We start from the raw sequence: 17,018 nt of genomic DNA on the forward strand, positions 1-17,018 counted from the left end.
CGCAAGAAGGCGTTTAGTGTGAACCGTCTCGAACAGACGTTTGTTTTGTCAGATGTCATTAGATAGTTAATGTGATGAACTGCACCTGTGCTAGTTTGTTAGGACACCTGTGTGAACTTTGTACATGCGCTAACAATATCCCTTGAGGTCACTGCAAAAGTCATTGGAAAAATGGCTCAGAAAAGCTACGTAAGTTCAGAGAATGTTTGATGTTTTAAACCAACTAATGCAATGACATTCATACATTTTAAGCATGATTTGTGTGTCCGAAACTGTTTTTGGAGCCACTTCATGACATCAAGACACTAGGCTAGACAACTTTTGTGTGTGTGTGTGTGTGTGTGCTGGTAAAGTAAGAGAATTATCACTTGAAATTAAATCCAAGCAGTTTTCATTGTTCCCTTATGTGGTTGTGTTATTGAATATGTTTACATTCCCAAGAGGAGATGTTTAAAAGAGCAAGGCAATATGACATATCGTTTTGTTATTGTGCTCTGTAAATAGTTTGTAATCTGCTCATCAGCAGTAAAGGCTCTGACTTAACGCTCAGCCTTAATTTCATGATGAAGTAGCCTATATTTACTCCTCTCAGTCAGGCACAGGTGTCTGCCCGCGGTAAGGACAGAAAAGTCTAGATAGCAGACTGGGTGATGACACAGGGAAGAGAGTCACTGGTGGATGATTTTAGCTATCAAACCGCTAAGACTTCTTGGAAAAGAAGATTAATCGTAAAGGGTGCAAGGTTTGGATATGAAAGAGGTGGGGAGAGAGTTTGAACCCTCAGTTTCTGAATCTACCCTGTGACCTCACGAGAGGTGTGGCATCCTGGCATCATCTTTCCTTCATTCACTCACTCTCCTAACCCCACTTGCATGCTTAAAAGGGACGCAGAGACGAGCACTGGCTTCCAATCGTGGCTGGGTGAGCCATTCGTCCAGGGTAGGAGAGACAGAGCTGATTATTCTTTTCTTACTGTAGATCTCTCGCCAAAAAAGAGGAGACTTTACTGAGGAAGCAAGTTCAACTTTGAGAAACAAAACGAGAGAGATATGCCACAGAACGTGGTGCTGGACGGGCCAGCCCCTTGGGGATTTCGGCTGTCAGGAGGCAAAGATTTTAACCAGCCGCTGACCATAAGTCGGGTAAGCGAAAGCCTTTGGCTAAAGTCTGCTGCTTCACACATTCCACTCAGAGATAATGATGCTTTTGATGTGCTGGGTAACACTGCCGTGGGCATGAGAAACCAGTGGGTGGATCAAAAAAAAAAAACTAATTCCCAGGACCTCACTTTAGACTTACAGTCAGAAAGATTTCAGAGAAATATTTTTAGAGCCACAACATCTGTGGTTGTAATGTAATCATTTCCCAAAAGAGACTTGCTATGTTAGTTATAATGACCCAGTTTTTATCTTCTTGTCATTCTGATTTACTCTAGTAGTGCATTTTAGAAAATTAATACTTTTATTCAAGCAAGGATGTATTATAGTTATCAAGTAAAGATTTAAGAATAAAAAAAGAGATATTTTTGAGCATCAAATCAGCATACAGGAATTTCTCCTCATCTGACACTGAAAACTGTAATTAATGATGCTGAAAATCCTGATTTACCATCACAGGAATACACTACTTTTTAAAATGTACTGAAATAGAAATCGGTTTCAAATTGTATCAAATTATATTTCGGAATATTACAGCTTTTATTGTATATTCGATCAAGCAAATGTAGCCTTGGTAAGCATAAGATACTTCTTTCAAAATGTCAAGAATCTTACCGCATTACAGCTGTACCTAAAAGTGTATATTACATGAAGTGTTAGGCATTTTCTCTTCTAACTAACATGTTAACAAACACACACACAGAGGTTAGTCTAATGCCTGGCTCCAGAGGGGATCTCTACACCTGTTGTCTGTATGAATCGCAAAGCTCTTAGTCCGAAAGTATTTTAAACAGCCGATGAAGTCTGAACATTTGTGGTAACACAAGAGGTCAAAGGTTAACTGGGCGCTCAGTGACATGTGTGAGATGAATTGGACCATCTCTAATTTAAGCAATTATTCCAGCACAATCTCAGGCCTCATATCCACTCAGATTGTTCATAAATGTATAAAACGGTCTAATCCTTCCTTCTAGATCATCTGAAGGTGATGAAAGTGCCCCATTTCATAGATAAAGTTATTCTGAACTGAATAAAAAGGCAGATTGGCATGCTAGATTTATGCTCAGCAACTGCACCATTTATGTGTTTTGGTGAAGGCTAAGAAGGCCCAAAGGCTCCACCTGACTAAAACTATTTCACTTATATGGAAAGACACTACAAACTGCCTTTCCAGCTTCTTCTGTGTCTCTATAAGAACACTGTTGGGAGATTGACTGTAGGAAATTCTATGTATTGCACCTACAGAACAGCTACATTATGACTTCTGTATCTCATCAGGCTTGTGTCTGAACAGCTTTTCACAGGAAGCGCTGCATTCTGCTGCGTGGAATGTAGCGGAATGATTAGTAGCTCAGTCTCATCAACAGCACTCTTTGATCGTGACATTCAAGTACATTCTTAGTGAAAAGGCTGTTCTGACATTTGCCATAAATTGTGGAAAATAAAAACGTAGCCGAGAACGGACAGGTCGTCGTAAAAATGAAACTTCCCATACACCTTGATTGGAACCAGAACAGTGGGAGAAAGAAATTGTGGTGCTACCATAGTAAAGTGATTTATACCATGGTATTCCAATGTATTTCAAAGAATATCATGGTATTGCCAATAGACATGTCTGAAAAGTATATATTTGTTGGTGCAGCACAGGATTTGGTCACAATAGGGAAACAAACTTCCAGGTGGACTAGACGTGAAGGCTCAGCTGAGCAGAATGATGTCATTTTTTTAAAAATAAACCAACCAGGTTTATTTAACATTCCTAGCTAATGACTTCCCTGCGGTATCCAAGTTAAATCCATTGGATTTGATTTCAAACAAAAACAATAAAACCCACTCCAACATAATTTAAATGGATTAGAATGAGCATGTTTCTTATTTTGGTGTTTGCCATGGCCGGATCCTGAAAGCTAAATATATTGCATCTTTAAGCAGAGAAATACTGATGACTAATACAGAATGCGTGCGGTTTCTTTGTAAAACCACTGTCTGTAATCATACACGTATTGATGCCAGCAAGGTGGCTCTTTTCTCATACTATGAGCCCTGATGTTCTTATTCCAGTAACATTAGCCTCCATTGATGTGGGCATGCCAGCACAGATGGGGCACAGCACAGACCGTCTAAATTATACTGTTGAATTAAAAATGTAAATGACTGTTATATTTCTAAATCCAGTCATTGAGCAGAAAGCTTTACCAAATCATTTATTACAGGGATGGTCGATTTAGCCTGGTTTAGTGCTCTTTGCTTAAAGGAATGATAGGGATAGTTCATGGTTGAGCATTTAGCCACTTCTCCCAAAAATGAGAATTCTGTCATCATTTACTCACCCTTATGTCGGTTTTCGTGTAGGTGCACTCACCCTACATTCCTAACAATTCACATTTACTCACCCTTGTGTTGTTCATAATCTGTGTGATTTTCTTTTTTGTGTGGAACAACACAAAAAATGGAATTTTCTTAGCGTGAAGAACTATTTTAGTCGTCTAAAAAACCTTTTTCCATCATAAAAAAGAATGTTTTGTGCACTAAAAGGTTCCATGCATGGTTTATCATTGAACCACAGATGCCAATAAAGAACCTTTATTTTTAAGAGTGTGTATTAAAAGCCAGTGAGGTCTAATGTTGTTTTGGACCCCATTGACTTTTTTAATGGTTTTCTCCATACAGTGACTTTCTTCAGAATATACATTTTCCCCTTCCACAGAAGAAAGGAAACCATACATGTTTGGAATGACATAAGGGTGAAAGAATCTTAACCTAGGTTAAACATCCTTTAATTTATTCTGTCTGATGTTGCTCCAAACATAATGTCTAATGTTCAGCCTGCCCTTACATGCTTCTCTTTTGGGTTTGTGTGTCACCTTGGGGATTTTTCTGCATAGGTGCTGCAAAGCTTACAAAAACCAAATTGTTATATTCATGTGTCTGTTTATACTAGTCACTCTCAGTTCATAGCTCCCTTTGTTTCCATCTATTAAACAGAGCGTCTTTGTTGTTGAGCCAAACACATCTCTCATTTCCTTAAGTAGTGTCAAGGGAAAAATCTCATTTATATACTGTCCATTCTGAGACATTTGGATGCTTCTTTCTTTGCAGTAACCCTTGATTTCTGCAGACACCCTCATAATGCATGTCTACAGGCCAAATTAATAGTTTTTGTTTGTTGACTTAAATATGGACTAAGAATAAGATGTATATTGTGATATAATTTCCCTAGATGATATGGGAGGACAAAGGTAATTGTTTTGTCATGTACACAAAGCAAAAAGAAAAGCTACAGGAAATGAGATATTACAGTGTGACTGTTATTTGACAGGAAACAGAGCTGCTAGCTTCATCAGTCTATAAATTATGCGTTAGGAATAAAACATCACCAATCTTAATGACATTAAACACTGACGATGGAAAACTAAAACCCTCTGGTCTTAAATAGCTGTTGAGACGTGACCTGGTATAAATCTTCTCTTCTCTAGAGGCAGACTTAACTAAGAAGGTCAGCGATGTTGGGATATACAGTATCAGAGCAGCTGAGTCAGGAGACCGGTAGAACGAGGCCTGCACACAGGATGAGGTGATGAGATAAATGACCAGGGGGATGAGGAGAATTCCTAAGAAAATGAGCATGGCACTGATGAGAGGAATAAGGGATGATGTCAGACTCCATTAATGAAAGAGAGGTTGATGGGGAGAGAAACACCGGCCAGCACGGTGGATGCCACAGCAGTCAGATCATCAACCGCCAATAGGCCTGACTCTGCTCCCCTGGGGGGTGATACCCGGCCTTGACTGACACATCCATGGCTTGCTATTTTTAGCTCACTTCTAAACCACTGTGGGTCAACAGATTGTTTCTACCCCTGTCACTTTCCGTTTATGTCTAAACTACTCTAAACTTGTAGTGACTTTTAATGAAGGCTTCTAAGAAACCAATTCTTTTCATTCAAAACTTTGTTAGAAGCTAAAGCATATTTAGCACTCCAAAGAGACTTGGATCACACTTTGAACAACTTTTAACGTGAGTGCTGAAAAAAAAAAAAAAACATGGAAAAACAGCACAGTAAAATTCAAAGTAGAGGAGTACAGCGAGTAATTTGGAGGAGTAATTTCAAGTAAAATAGTGTCTGCTTGAACAGTCTGTAAGTGTCATTAGATGGTACAAGAAAGGTTTTCTTTGTATTTATGTTGGGTTATTATGGTTTTGATAATTTTTATGCGTTAGGGTTAGGGTTTCTTTTAAGAAAAGCTTCAAGACTCTAAAACATCATGTAGTAAAACCATGATTTAAAAAAAGAAAGACATATATTTACAGCTTAAATACATGTGAATGTACAAAAAGTATTTAAATAAAGTTTTTTTTATTTTTCATATACTATTATAATAGTAAATTGTTCAAATTAGTTTTTATTTTATATTCCCAGTTGTAATTTTTATTTTAGAATTAGTAATTATGCGCTTTTGTCATTTCTATTTACTTTAAACAAATCTTTATTCAGTTAGTATTAGTAATTTTAGTACTTCAGCTTAAACTTTTTTTTCAGTAAGTTGCCATTTAAATTTTAAGTTTAGATTTTTTTTCATTTATTTGTATTTTTATATATATATATATATATATATATATAAGTATTTTACCTTTATTTCAAATACCATATACAGAGGGAAAAAAAAGGATTTTTATTACCGAAATGACAAACATCATTCGAGTCATTGTGTGCGCATGCCTTTGTTATGCATTTATAAAGAAATTAATAGATGTGACAAAAAAGCATCAAGGCTGGTTCTTCTTTTCAGGTGACACCAGGCAGCAAGGCATCTCGGGTCAACTTGTGTCCAGGAGACATCATCCTGGCTATCCAGGGAGCGTCCACTGATGGTATGACTCACGCTGAAGCTCAGAACAAGATCAAAGACTCCACCAATCAGCTTTTCCTCAAGATAGAGAGGTACCATGAGCTTTTCTCATTAAAGGATAGTGTTACAAACAGCCTTAAGCATCTTTCAACAACTTAATATCAGGTTCTCTCACCTCCTTTTAAAGTTGCAGCCAGAGGGAGGACCGTAAGATGGAGTTCCAAAAGAATTTGTCTTTACCGCTTGCTATGAAAGTGTCTATCAATACCCACAGAGCCTTATTTACGACTATGATGAATGTGTCTTTTCTCTGTGATTAATTTTCACCCATAAACCATCTGGCTTGTACATGCCAGTCTGTTGAGGTTGCTTTACTATCTAGAAGCGGTCATGGCCCTGGTGCACAGTAATGACCCATTCCCCCACCCCCCAGTGCTCTTTGATCTTTTTTTTATGATTTCATAGGAGGCGAGGAACTTGTGTCTAACTGTGCATTAAATGTGTTGCAGGCCAGAAACAAAGATGTGGTCACCTCAGGTTATAGAAGAGGGGAAAGTGAACCCATTCAAAATCAATTTGGAGGCAGAGAAGCAAGTAAGTGTGTAATGGAAAATAAAAACAAATGCACCATTCTTTATAAAGACATTTTTTATCCGCTTATAAAATGCAGCAAGATATTTTTATTTTTTTTTAACAAAACACTAGAGTGCATGAGGCATGTTAAAGGGATAAATATACAAATATACACCCATAAATATAAATCCTCTCATCATTTACTCATCCTCATGGAACACAAACAGATATTTTTAGAAAAACACTCCATCTCCGAAAAAAACTCCTAAATCTCCTAAAACTCCTAAAAATCCATTTCTAACAAAATGATAGGTGTGTATGAGAAAAATACGTATGTGAAGCTCTTACATCATTCTAATATAATTTAATACAGCCATACATCAATAATAGAATATTCATACTAATATTGATGTAAGCGCATTGTGAAACTGGTGCGAGAAGTGACTGTCCTTCTGTATCACTTACTTGTAGGTTTCACAATGCATTTACCTCACGCATCACAACAAGATGATGCCTGTGCCATGCATGAACTCATCAACCTGTGCATGATAGTCAGCTGGAAGTAATGGTTTATATCTTACAAAGTTTAAAATATTGGTATTTTTCTCACTTCCATATCGCTTCATAAAATATTAATTCATTGTATGGATTACCGTTGTTCATTTTTTGAGTGCTTTTTAAAGCGTCATCCCAACTGCCAGAATTATATAGTATTGACTGATGGATTATTTTTCTAACAAAAAAATTGAGTTTGTGTTTCAAAGAAGAAAATAAGTCATATACACCTGGGACCATGTGAGGGTGAATAAATGATGATTTGCATTTTTGTGTATCCTTTCATAAACTGCTAAGCTGTTATTTTTTGTTTGCTTTGTCTTGTACAAGAAAAGTTCACCTAGAAATGGAAGTTTCCTAAATCCTCTGCAGTGAATGGGTGCCATCAGAATTAGAGTTCAAACGGCTGATAAAAAATAAAAATAGATGGCCCCCCCTGGAACCAATATTATGAAAAAATAACTTTATAACTTTATAATAACTTGTATTTAAGTTGGAAGCAATGGTTTATTGTTACAAATGTTAATTGACTGGAGTCATGTGGATTATTGTGTTGTTGTTTTTAGCTGTTTGAACTCCCATTCTGACGGCACCCATTCACTGCAAAGGATCCATTGTTGAGCAAAATTTAAATGAGTGTATTAGGGATATAAAGGACATACCAGAATGTGGTGTTTGTGTGGGGCTTTGAGTATGTAGTATGTAGTGTGTCCATCTGTCCTACACATGCAGGAGTATAAACCTATTGGCACAGGTCATAACAGAAGAGCACAGCCCTTTGTGGCTGCCGCCAGTCTGGATGACAAAACACAGGTGGTGAGCTCCACTTACAACACTCCCATAGGCCTCTACTCTTCAGATAACATCCAGGACGCCCTGCAAGGACAGATCCGGGGTCTGGTGCATGAAAAGCCTGAGGGGTGAGTGCAACATGGATCACCCCAACCCTATGGACTAAGACACTTCTCTCTGCTTGCTGTAGACCGGCTGCCCACTTACCACTAACACACTCTGATCCTCCAGAAGTCCACACAAGTCTTCCTGCAGCCCAAATATAAGCATTTGGATAGAGTATTAAGATGCAAAGAAGTTAATTGGGTTCTGTTAGAGATAAGAAAGGGCAACACCTTATCTAATACTTTCATACTAGTATATTATAGCAGAACAAATGTTCACATGTGGGCCTGCAGAGTTGGATCTTGGAGGACTTCTGCTCCTTTATCTTTCACCTCTAACTGTCTATTCACATCTTCGCTCTTATGTCTTCCAGGACATTGATTACTTCGAACACAAGTTTAATGTCAGACCAAAGCCCTTCATATCTGCAAGCCAAAAGAGGTCATTAGACAAAAGCACCCTACATGTAGTCAAATATATGCACCCTGCATGTAGTCATTTGATAACAGCAGAATTTGTACGTTTTTACAGCTATGAAGCTGCAGCATAGTGTATATATATATACTGAAGCTCTATGTACATCTCTAACTATACCTCTTCCATTCTTTTCTGTCGTTTGTCCTTTTCTGTGTCCTCTGTGTGGCCCTATTGATTTGATTGCTTCCTGGTTTGGTCCACCTGGTTATTATACACTGACCTTACACAACTCCAGTGATACTACATCCCAGATGCTGAAGGGGAATGTAGCTCAGATGCCTGGCACCCTGCCGGCTGGGTCCAAGGCAGCTCTTTCTGCACAGTATAACTCCCCCATTGCATTATACTCAGCAGACAATGTCTCAAATACAGTGCAGCAGGCTCAGATGTCCACTGTAGTCAGGCAGGCATCACCCAGGTAACCAGAGCTTTGTTTACGCCACCTTACAAATCTAGTAGCTTGTGCTACTACAGTAAGCATAGCTGAATAATGACCGGATAGATTGAAGACACAGGGTTCCTACAGAAAACTTCAGAATATGTTGGGGGAAAAAAGGAAAATACTGCAAATGTGCACTCTAAAAATAAAGGTTCTTTAATGGCATCTGTGGTTTCAGATCCAGACCTTTAACATCCATGGAAACTTTCCATGGGAAAAGGGTTCTTTGGATTTTGAAAATGTTTCTCACACTAAGAATTTTTATTTTACTAACTGTTCACTGAAAGGCTCACTGGGAACCCCAAATGGTTCTTGTAAGGTATCACAGTGAACCTCTTTTTGGAACCTTTCTTTTAAAGATTGAAGGCCTAAAAAAAACATTGAAATTACAGTAATTAAATATTAGTAATGGAAATTTCTACATAAGGATTATTGGTTCTGGTCAATATGCAAAGAAACTAAAATAAACATGACAAAAAGTTTATGGTGCAAAGCATAAATGCTATGTTTAATGTAAACAAGGGTAATCAATTTAATGTAAAATTAAATAAATGACTAGTTTCAAAACTTATGACCATGTAAAGCCAGAAAACACAAACTAAATAGAAATTCCTTGATATAGAACAGTAGCTCCACTGCTAAATTATGATTTAGACCGCTTTACAATTCAAACATCATCAACTGTTTTAATCATTTTTTTAACTGAATCCAGGACATTCTTTTATACCAATGAAAGTTCTAAACAGTTTAGTTAGACAGCATCTAATATTCATAATGTGTCCTCCTGAGCACTGCCAAACTTTTATATAACACAAAATTATGGACAAACATTGTGGGCTTCTGCCTTTATTTTTTTTCAGCCCTAAATCCCTGACGTCCCTTGAAGACTCTCATGTGTACCGTATGCTCCAGGACAACCAAGAGCAACCACATGAACCACGTCAGTCTGGATCATTTAAGGCCCTGCAAGACTATGTGGAGAGTGATGGTGAGCTGCCTTTATCTGCTATTTGAAGCAATTCTGACTTCACAAGATAGAAACTACAGCTTGCTGAACTGATAAAGATGTCAAAGTTTAAATGTCAGCAGATAATCCGGTGAATTACAGCTGCACTTGTAGAGTAATAGTCTTGTGGGCTCAATTTGACTTGAGATGCCTTCACTATTCTCAACAATCCTGCTAATGACGTCAGTCCGAGCCCGCTGTTCTCTTAATAATCTGGATTCAGTATGAGGAAGAATTTCACATTGCCGAAGTGTTTCTGAGACTCTTTATTCCTCTGACAGGCACAAGGCCCATGGTGACTAGAAGTGTAAAAGCCCCAGTGACAAAACCCCAAGCCGCCACATCCTCACTCCAGAAGCTGCCTCTCTGTGATAAATGTGGCACTGGCATTGTGTGAGTACGGCATTCAGCACAAGACCATACACATGGTGTCTTCTTTGAGAATATAGTACCAATTTTCATGAAAATTATCCTACATTGAATAGTATTCATGCATTTTAACAACTTGATTAAATCAAAGTTTTTCTACGATTGGCTCACAGTGGACCGGTGGTGAAAGCTCGGGACAAGTACCGCCATCCAGCCTGTTTTGTGTGCTCAGACTGCGGCTTGAACTTGAAGCAGAAGGGCTACTTTTTTGTGGAGGGACAGATGTACTGTGAAGCCCATGCTCGAATGCGAATGACCCCACCTGAGGGACATGATCTAGTTACTGTATATCCTACTGCTTAGAGGGACGGACAGTCGAAATTAGACGACTGGTATTGTTTGCAATTATTCCTTCTTGATGTTCTGCTATTCATTTCTTAGTCAGATCATTATTTTAGTGATCAGATCATTTCTACATTACTGTTTACACCTGGTATTAACATGGCATTGCTTCACTGTGTTTCGGGAAGCATTCAGGATGGACTGAATTTAAAAGCAGTGTGTGTTCAAGTTTTTCTGACTACCTTTGCATTGTTCACTGATACAATTCCTAAACATGTAAGACCCCACAAAGCATTTTGAGCACTGACAACTTGTGATCTGATCACAGTTAATGCTAGGTGTAAATGGGATCTATACTCTCAAAACTAAATTTAAGGCCTTAATCTAGTTCTTTTTGAAAAGCTGTTAATTAACTCTCCCATTTCTCACGTATTAGGCTTCTGTGTAGAGCAAATACTGAAATTAAACAAACTAATGCCTTTAATTTTGCTTTTAATACAGGCTTAAATATGTCATCTAGGTACAAAGTATTTGGTAATCTGTTTCCCAGTACATATTATTTGTAGTGTGTGTGTGTATATATATATATATATATATATATATATACACACACACACACACACACAACCCACAGAAATCAGTCATAATTTGCTCAGCTATCCCTTTAAAGCCATGCACCTTTTATAACACAAGACGAAAGGTTTATTATATCACTACGTTGTAAATTATAACACATTTGAAATTATTTGACTAAACCATATTCATAAAATGAATGACATTAAGGCTGCAAAAACTTAAGAGCTTGCTGAATTGGCCACTACCTTGCTGGTTAAATACATAATGTGTGTTTTTAATGTTTAATAACTTGTGATTTTAGACAAAAGTGCCTCAGTGTACTACTGACAAAATGCTACACAGTGGTTAAACATGACTTGTACAATTAAACATCTCTAGATGGTATGAAACAATTTTTTTTTCTGGGATTGTACTGAGCATAACATGAGGTCTTTTGAGTTTATCTTTATCGGTTAAGAGAATGATGTAAATACAATTCAAAGTTGTAGCTTTTTAATCTAAAGACCAATATAGGACATTCATTAAATCACCTGAAGACATCACACGTTCTTAATATGCCATCACAGAGGGGATTTGGTTGTAGTTTGTGGAGTTCACAGCTCTGTAAAATAAAGTCATTCACATTACCATGAGTCTGAAGTGTCTTATTCTGTGGATCAGTCAGCAACTGATATTAGTGATTATTATGATAAGCATTAAGCATTTTGTGGGTGATATGAGTGTCTTGGTGCTAGTTCCTGGAGCTCAGCTTACTTAGTGACATTGAGGGTGATGATGCTCTTGACAGGTGTGCTCTTTGGGCCAGGGGAGGGATGAAATACTTGTACTTCCTTATTCTTCATTGCTGATTTGGTCTTTTTGGTACCATAGGGTTCTGCAGAGTAGGTAGGGTAGGACTGAAACGTTCCTGCTTTCATACCTCCAGTCTGCAAAAAATAAATACGCCACATAAATAATCAGCCACAAAATGTTCCAAGACGGCAACTATTCTCATATGCATTTCATTTTTACACTGTGTTTGATCTCCTTTACGTACCTTTTTACTGGGCGAACTTGGTTTGAAGGGCACTGTAATGGGCTTTTTCTCCTCTGTCTTCTTTGGAGGTGGTAGAGGTTTGTCAAATTTGTAAGGATTGCTGTCAAAGCATTCAGCTGGATGAAGGTTCAAACGAAACGCTCCCCCTTTTAGCATGGATTTGTGTGCCGTGATCTCACGCTGGTAAACAAATTATCTCTCTCGTTAGAGAAAGAGAACACAGTCATCTGCTTGCATAGAATTATACTGTCAGGTACTCAGAGGACGCCTTATCTTAATTAAAACAAGGACCCGGGAGTCTGATTAAAATTCTCATTTAGGTAGACCTAAAAATACCTTTAGCATTTCCTTGGCTCTGTCATAGGGGTCTGAGGAATGGGACACCATCTTGGAGAGGGTGACGTCAGGGAAGCTATTAGAGCGCAAGGACAAATCAATACATCTGACAGCAAAACCACAGAAACTGGCACATCAGAGGATAAAGTAATTTGCTTACCCGTAACCACTTCCCTTCTTGGGCGGATTGGTGTAGAAGTTTTTTCCAGGTGATTTGTTTAGTTTCCTTGGATTCTGTAGGGCACTCATTGCTTGAATGGGGCCTCCAAATGTCCCATAATAGCTGCCCACTCCACATCTACAAATCCGAGAAAACCATTGAGCAACTGTAAGAGGTTTCGGGAATAACTGGAAAAACTAAGCTGCATGGCAGTTTTTTTTCTGGTATGAATAGGGAAAAGAAGAAGAATAAACAACAACAACAAAAAAAACAGACGTCTACCTAGTTCTGTGACTAGCAGCCTTAATGGCTCACTCAGGCTATTATTCCTCTCAGATGCACATGAAAAACAGACTGTTTGCATTTGCCGCTTTGAAACAACATGGTTAAATCCTTTTCTTCTAAAAATGAAGGACTATATCTTGTTTTCAGGTGAACAAACATCATTAAAAAGCACAAACCATGTTCCTTTCTCGACGAAATCTTGTTTCTGGAGTTTTTTTATGTCTTCAGATTTTAATAGACCATGCCAACCAATGCCTACCTCTCACACTAATGAAATATCACTGAACCAAATACATCTCAGGCGCAACTTTGTTCTCCTTGGTGTAAAGACTGAATATAGCTCTCTGGATAAAATCTGCACCAGTACACCAGTCAATAAACCTATTAAAAATTAAAGGGATAGTTCACCCAAAAATTAAAATTCTATCATTCAAACCTGTATGATTTTTTTCTCTCCTTTTGTTGAAAATAAAGATATTTTCAGAAATATCTCCATGCAATAGGAGTCAACATTCCTCAAAATGTCTTCCTTTTGCTCCGTAGAAGATAGTGATACAGTTTTAAAATAAAATGAAGGTGTGAATGATAGAAGTTTTTCATTTTGGGGTGCACTATCCCTTTAAGATTTTGGCCATTGACACAACATCAACTATAACAACACTACTACTACTACTACACTACTACTACTATTTTCGTCTTGTCTTTAAACAATTATTTATCACATTAAAAAAATGAAAAAAAAATTATACATACATAATTAAAATAAATACAAATTTGCAGTCTGCCACAGAAAAGTATATAGGGACTCACGTTTTTTTCTCTCCGTTAGTGGGAAGAAAGGCTTTGCCTATGTTCTTTTTGGTCTGTTGTATCCTGTACTGTCTTTCTATTTTGACAGGGTCTGTGAGCGCCTCTCTCTCAAAGATCCTCTTAAACTGCGCGTCGAAGTATCCCGCCGGGAGCGCGCTCTTTGATTTAGCTCCTCCTGGCAGCATCTGTTTGTTCTTGTATGCGGCGTCATTAAATGGGCCTTTTTAGTGACAAACAAAGTGCATGAGACGGATATCAAATATTTAGCAAAATTATTAACTTTTTTATTTTCTATATTATGCAGGAGGCGGGGCTAGTTGTCACATTAACCCATGTATGTTGTTGGCTACTAAACATGGATGCATTTAAACTGACTTCAGGAATATTCGCTGGTGTAAAAATGTGACAAGTAGCAACAAGCCTCCACAATGAATAACAACCTTTTAAAAACTGGCGAAGTGAACCTGTTACAGCCGTTACAATAACTGAGGCTAAAACTTAGGCTACTTTGTGGCGCCAAATCCATTAGTTAAATAAATAAATAAATAAACCCATACAGATTGAGAACTTGCGCTATTTTAATTAAATACCTTGTTTATGATTTTTCTATAATGAAACTTGTACTTTGACGTTACCGTGGACTAAGTTTTGACGCACTCTATCAAACAAACTCAGCAGTGCACCAGCTACTGTAATTCATACTATTAAAGTTTAATGTTGGTTACACTCACGGTATATAAAAGGTGTGTATTTGTCCCCTATTGAGATGTATCCCATCTCTTTAAAGATGCCAATCCGCTCCATGTCAGATTTCCCTTCTGGAGGCATTTTCTAAAGTGTTATATACAGAAATTTAGGACAACAGACAGACAGAGAGATGTGAATGTGGATATATGAATGGACCTATGCAGATCATCAAGCGATAGTTCCTTTAAGCAACTCAATAGGCTATACACAGCCTATGCATTACGTATTATTGCACTAACAAATACAGGTCGATACATACCTGGAATTATGTAATGTCCTGTGTTAAACTGTCAGTATCCTAATGGAAATAACTCCACTGCTGTGGTGTTCGTGTAGGTTGTGTACGTTGTCATGGAGTCCAGCAGGTCAGTTACTCAGTAAGATGGACTGTCAGAGTCGTTCATGAGGGTAACATTTCACAACACAAACATTTAACAAATGACATTAAAAACCAATCGTTTTGGATAAATACTATCGTATTTATTTTTCCACCAGCATATCAAAACCAGTGACGCAAACAAGGAGGAATTATGGGTATTGCAGTAAAATGAAAACTCCACACAACAGTTATTGACACGTTTTGAATCCTATTTATGGAAACCGAACAACTTTATATGAATAAATGTACTTTAAATTATCACAATTTGCATTTCTATGAACATATAAAAACGTTATAGGCTACTGTACAAAACCATTTAGACTGCAACTGCAGTTTATCAGTCAAGGAAGCTCCATCGTTTTCAAGTCATCCATAGTGATGACAACAACCTGCAACAAAAGCGAAGCATTTAAAGCAATACCTAAAATCTGATAAACAATAAAGCTGTTAAGTGTATTAATGTATGTAAACATTTCCATATTTTTATGTATTTTTTATTTTATGTTATTGTTTTCATTGTAATTTTGTATTTCTTTTTCTTTGTGTTCAGTCCCTGTCTACTGTAAAATGTTTAATTTGAGTGATTCAATAAAGGGTCAAACATAATGTAATTACACCACTGATTGTACATTTATAAGAACTAACACGAACTTAAATGTATAGCTCACGTTTTCGTGACAGGGGTCTTCATAGTCACAGATGTCTTTTGGAAAGGCTGCTCGGACCATCTCTTTGAGCTCAGCTGGGTACACATACGTGCATTTCTCACGCGTAGTGCAGCCGATCCTGTTCCGCTGTCAACATTTGCGTTAAGATCACCCAAAATAATATATATATATATATAATAAAATACAAAGTGATGCTTACTAACTGACGCTGGATTAAACGATAAACTTTTCTTCGTTTGATCCGGTCTGGCGTCTTCAGCCTGGAGGCCGCGTGGAGTAACGGCCCCACCCAGAGGGGCACACTGGACACGAAGACCTAATGTTAGTCATCCTGACTACGAACAATGTTAATGTTACGGTACCGCAAATATAATATCTAAATCAAACATCCACACTAGCAAGACGTTGAATTCACGAAAAGTCGACTTCGCATACGCGTGTTATTGGATTCAAACACTGATTTAACTATTTATTTAGAGACATCGCAGTATATTACCCGAATGATTGACAGAGATCAACGTAAGTGTCCATTAATTACCACCATATCAACATTTCGCTTTTCGCAGGTATTGTTACTGCCTTAGGGTGAAGCTGATGCGCACGTGCAATTAAAAGAAAAGAGGAAACGCATCGGAAACAATGTAACTGATTGGTTATTGGTTCTGAAGGAGGGGCAACCTCTCCTGAAGCCAACAGGAAGTGACTAAAACTGTAATTCATCGATTAACTGCAAAAGGGAGTCACTCAGTCCCATAGACCCCTCATGTTAAAATGCCCAACTTTACAGCAGAAAAAAATCATAAATAAATAAATAAAAATCATTATTCATATATATATATATATATATATATATATATATATATATATATATATATATATATATATATGTGTGTGTGTGTGTGTGTGTGTGTGTGTGTGTGTTTGTGTGTGTATGTTTACAGCCTGGTTATAAAAAATATTTTGGTCTATATAATTTGCCCTTCGTGATAAATGAGGGGTGTGCCTTTTTTTTTATTTTTATAACTCATCCATTTAAATTATATTAAACCTTAAAGTTCTGCATAATTAAGGGCGTGGCCACTTGAGTGACAGGTGGATTGCAGCTGTTGACACTGCGGTCGAGCTAGGTGGGTGTGGCCTCAGCAACCAGCTTCCTGCCTTTTGCCTATTTTGATGCGCTGCCAAGATGCCTGACGGCCTGCTCTGCACACTTTGAGCTTCAAAAACGCTCTTCAGGAGTCTACGGGTGACGTCACGGACACTACGTCCATGTTTTGATAGATTCTATGGTTCTGAATGAGGAGGACCGTTTCATACCATTTTCCATACATTTAAAGAGACAAGGACAACATTTA

General features: G+C 37.7%; 2 protein-coding genes across 3 annotated transcripts; one reads left to right on the forward strand and one right to left on the reverse strand.

Annotated features, from left to right (window-relative positions):
- Positions 1 to 877: 877 nt before the first annotated feature.
- On the forward strand, positions 878 to 10,702 carry LOC113070210 (PDZ and LIM domain protein 3-like). 2 transcript variants are annotated; one of them, XM_026243435.1, is made up of 7 exons: positions 878 to 1,142; positions 5,949 to 6,100; positions 6,518 to 6,602; positions 7,869 to 8,056; positions 9,810 to 9,937; positions 10,237 to 10,348; positions 10,498 to 10,702. In XM_026243435.1, exons 1-7 carry the CDS (start codon positions 1,050 to 1,052, stop codon positions 10,685 to 10,687), a joined length of 948 nt encoding a protein of 315 aa, XP_026099220.1. In that variant the 5' UTR covers positions 878 to 1,049; the 3' UTR covers positions 10,688 to 10,702. The 2 variants fall into 2 exon arrangements, with proteins under 2 accessions (XP_026099220.1, XP_026099221.1); XM_026243436.1 differs by lacking the exon at positions 7,869 to 8,056 and adding an exon at positions 8,407 to 8,474.
- A 562-nt stretch (positions 10,703 to 11,264) lies between these two features.
- Positions 11,265 to 14,890, reverse strand: LOC113070206 (UPF0602 protein C4orf47 homolog). Its single transcript, XM_026243432.1, has 8 exons — positions 14,876 to 14,890; positions 14,601 to 14,700; positions 13,870 to 14,089; positions 12,775 to 12,912; positions 12,615 to 12,690; positions 12,279 to 12,458; positions 11,996 to 12,168; positions 11,265 to 11,843 (listed from the first exon to the last, which is right to left on the reverse strand). The coding sequence occupies exons 2-8, from the start codon at positions 14,695 to 14,697 to the stop codon at positions 11,792 to 11,794; spliced, it is 936 nt and encodes a 311-aa protein (XP_026099217.1). The 5' UTR covers positions 14,698 to 14,700; positions 14,876 to 14,890; the 3' UTR covers positions 11,265 to 11,791.
- Positions 14,891 to 17,018: the final 2,128 nt, after the last annotated feature.

Source organism: Carassius auratus, unplaced genomic scaffold (genome assembly GCF_003368295.1).
Source record: "Carassius auratus strain Wakin unplaced genomic scaffold, ASM336829v1 scaf_tig00003484, whole genome shotgun sequence".
Taxonomy (NCBI): domain Eukaryota; kingdom Metazoa; phylum Chordata; class Actinopteri; order Cypriniformes; family Cyprinidae; genus Carassius; species Carassius auratus.

Excerpts from the sequence above, each read along its gene's own strand:
- LOC113070210 (XM_026243435.1), top strand. The coding sequence starts at position 1,050 with ATGCCACAGAACGTGGTGCTGGACGGGCCAGCCCCTTGGGGATTTCGG. Across the intron at positions 6,101-6,517 it reads CTTTTCCTCAAGATAGAGAG|GCCAGAAACAAAGATGTGGT; the intron begins GTACCATGAGCT and ends AATGTGTTGCAG. Across the intron at positions 6,603-7,868 it reads ATTTGGAGGCAGAGAAGCAA|GAGTATAAACCTATTGGCAC; the intron begins GTAAGTGTGTAA and ends CTACACATGCAG.
- LOC113070206 (XM_026243432.1), bottom strand. The coding sequence starts at position 14,697 with ATGCCTCCAGAAGGGAAATCTGACATGGAGCGGATTGGCATCTTTAAA. Across the intron at positions 14,090-14,600 it reads ATACACACCTTTTATATACC|GCCCATTTAATGACGCCGCA; the intron begins GTGAGTGTAACC and ends GTCACTAAAAAG. Across the intron at positions 12,459-12,614 it reads GAGCCAAGGAAATGCTAAAG|CGTGAGATCACGGCACACAA; the intron begins GTATTTTTAGGT and ends TTTGTTTACCAG.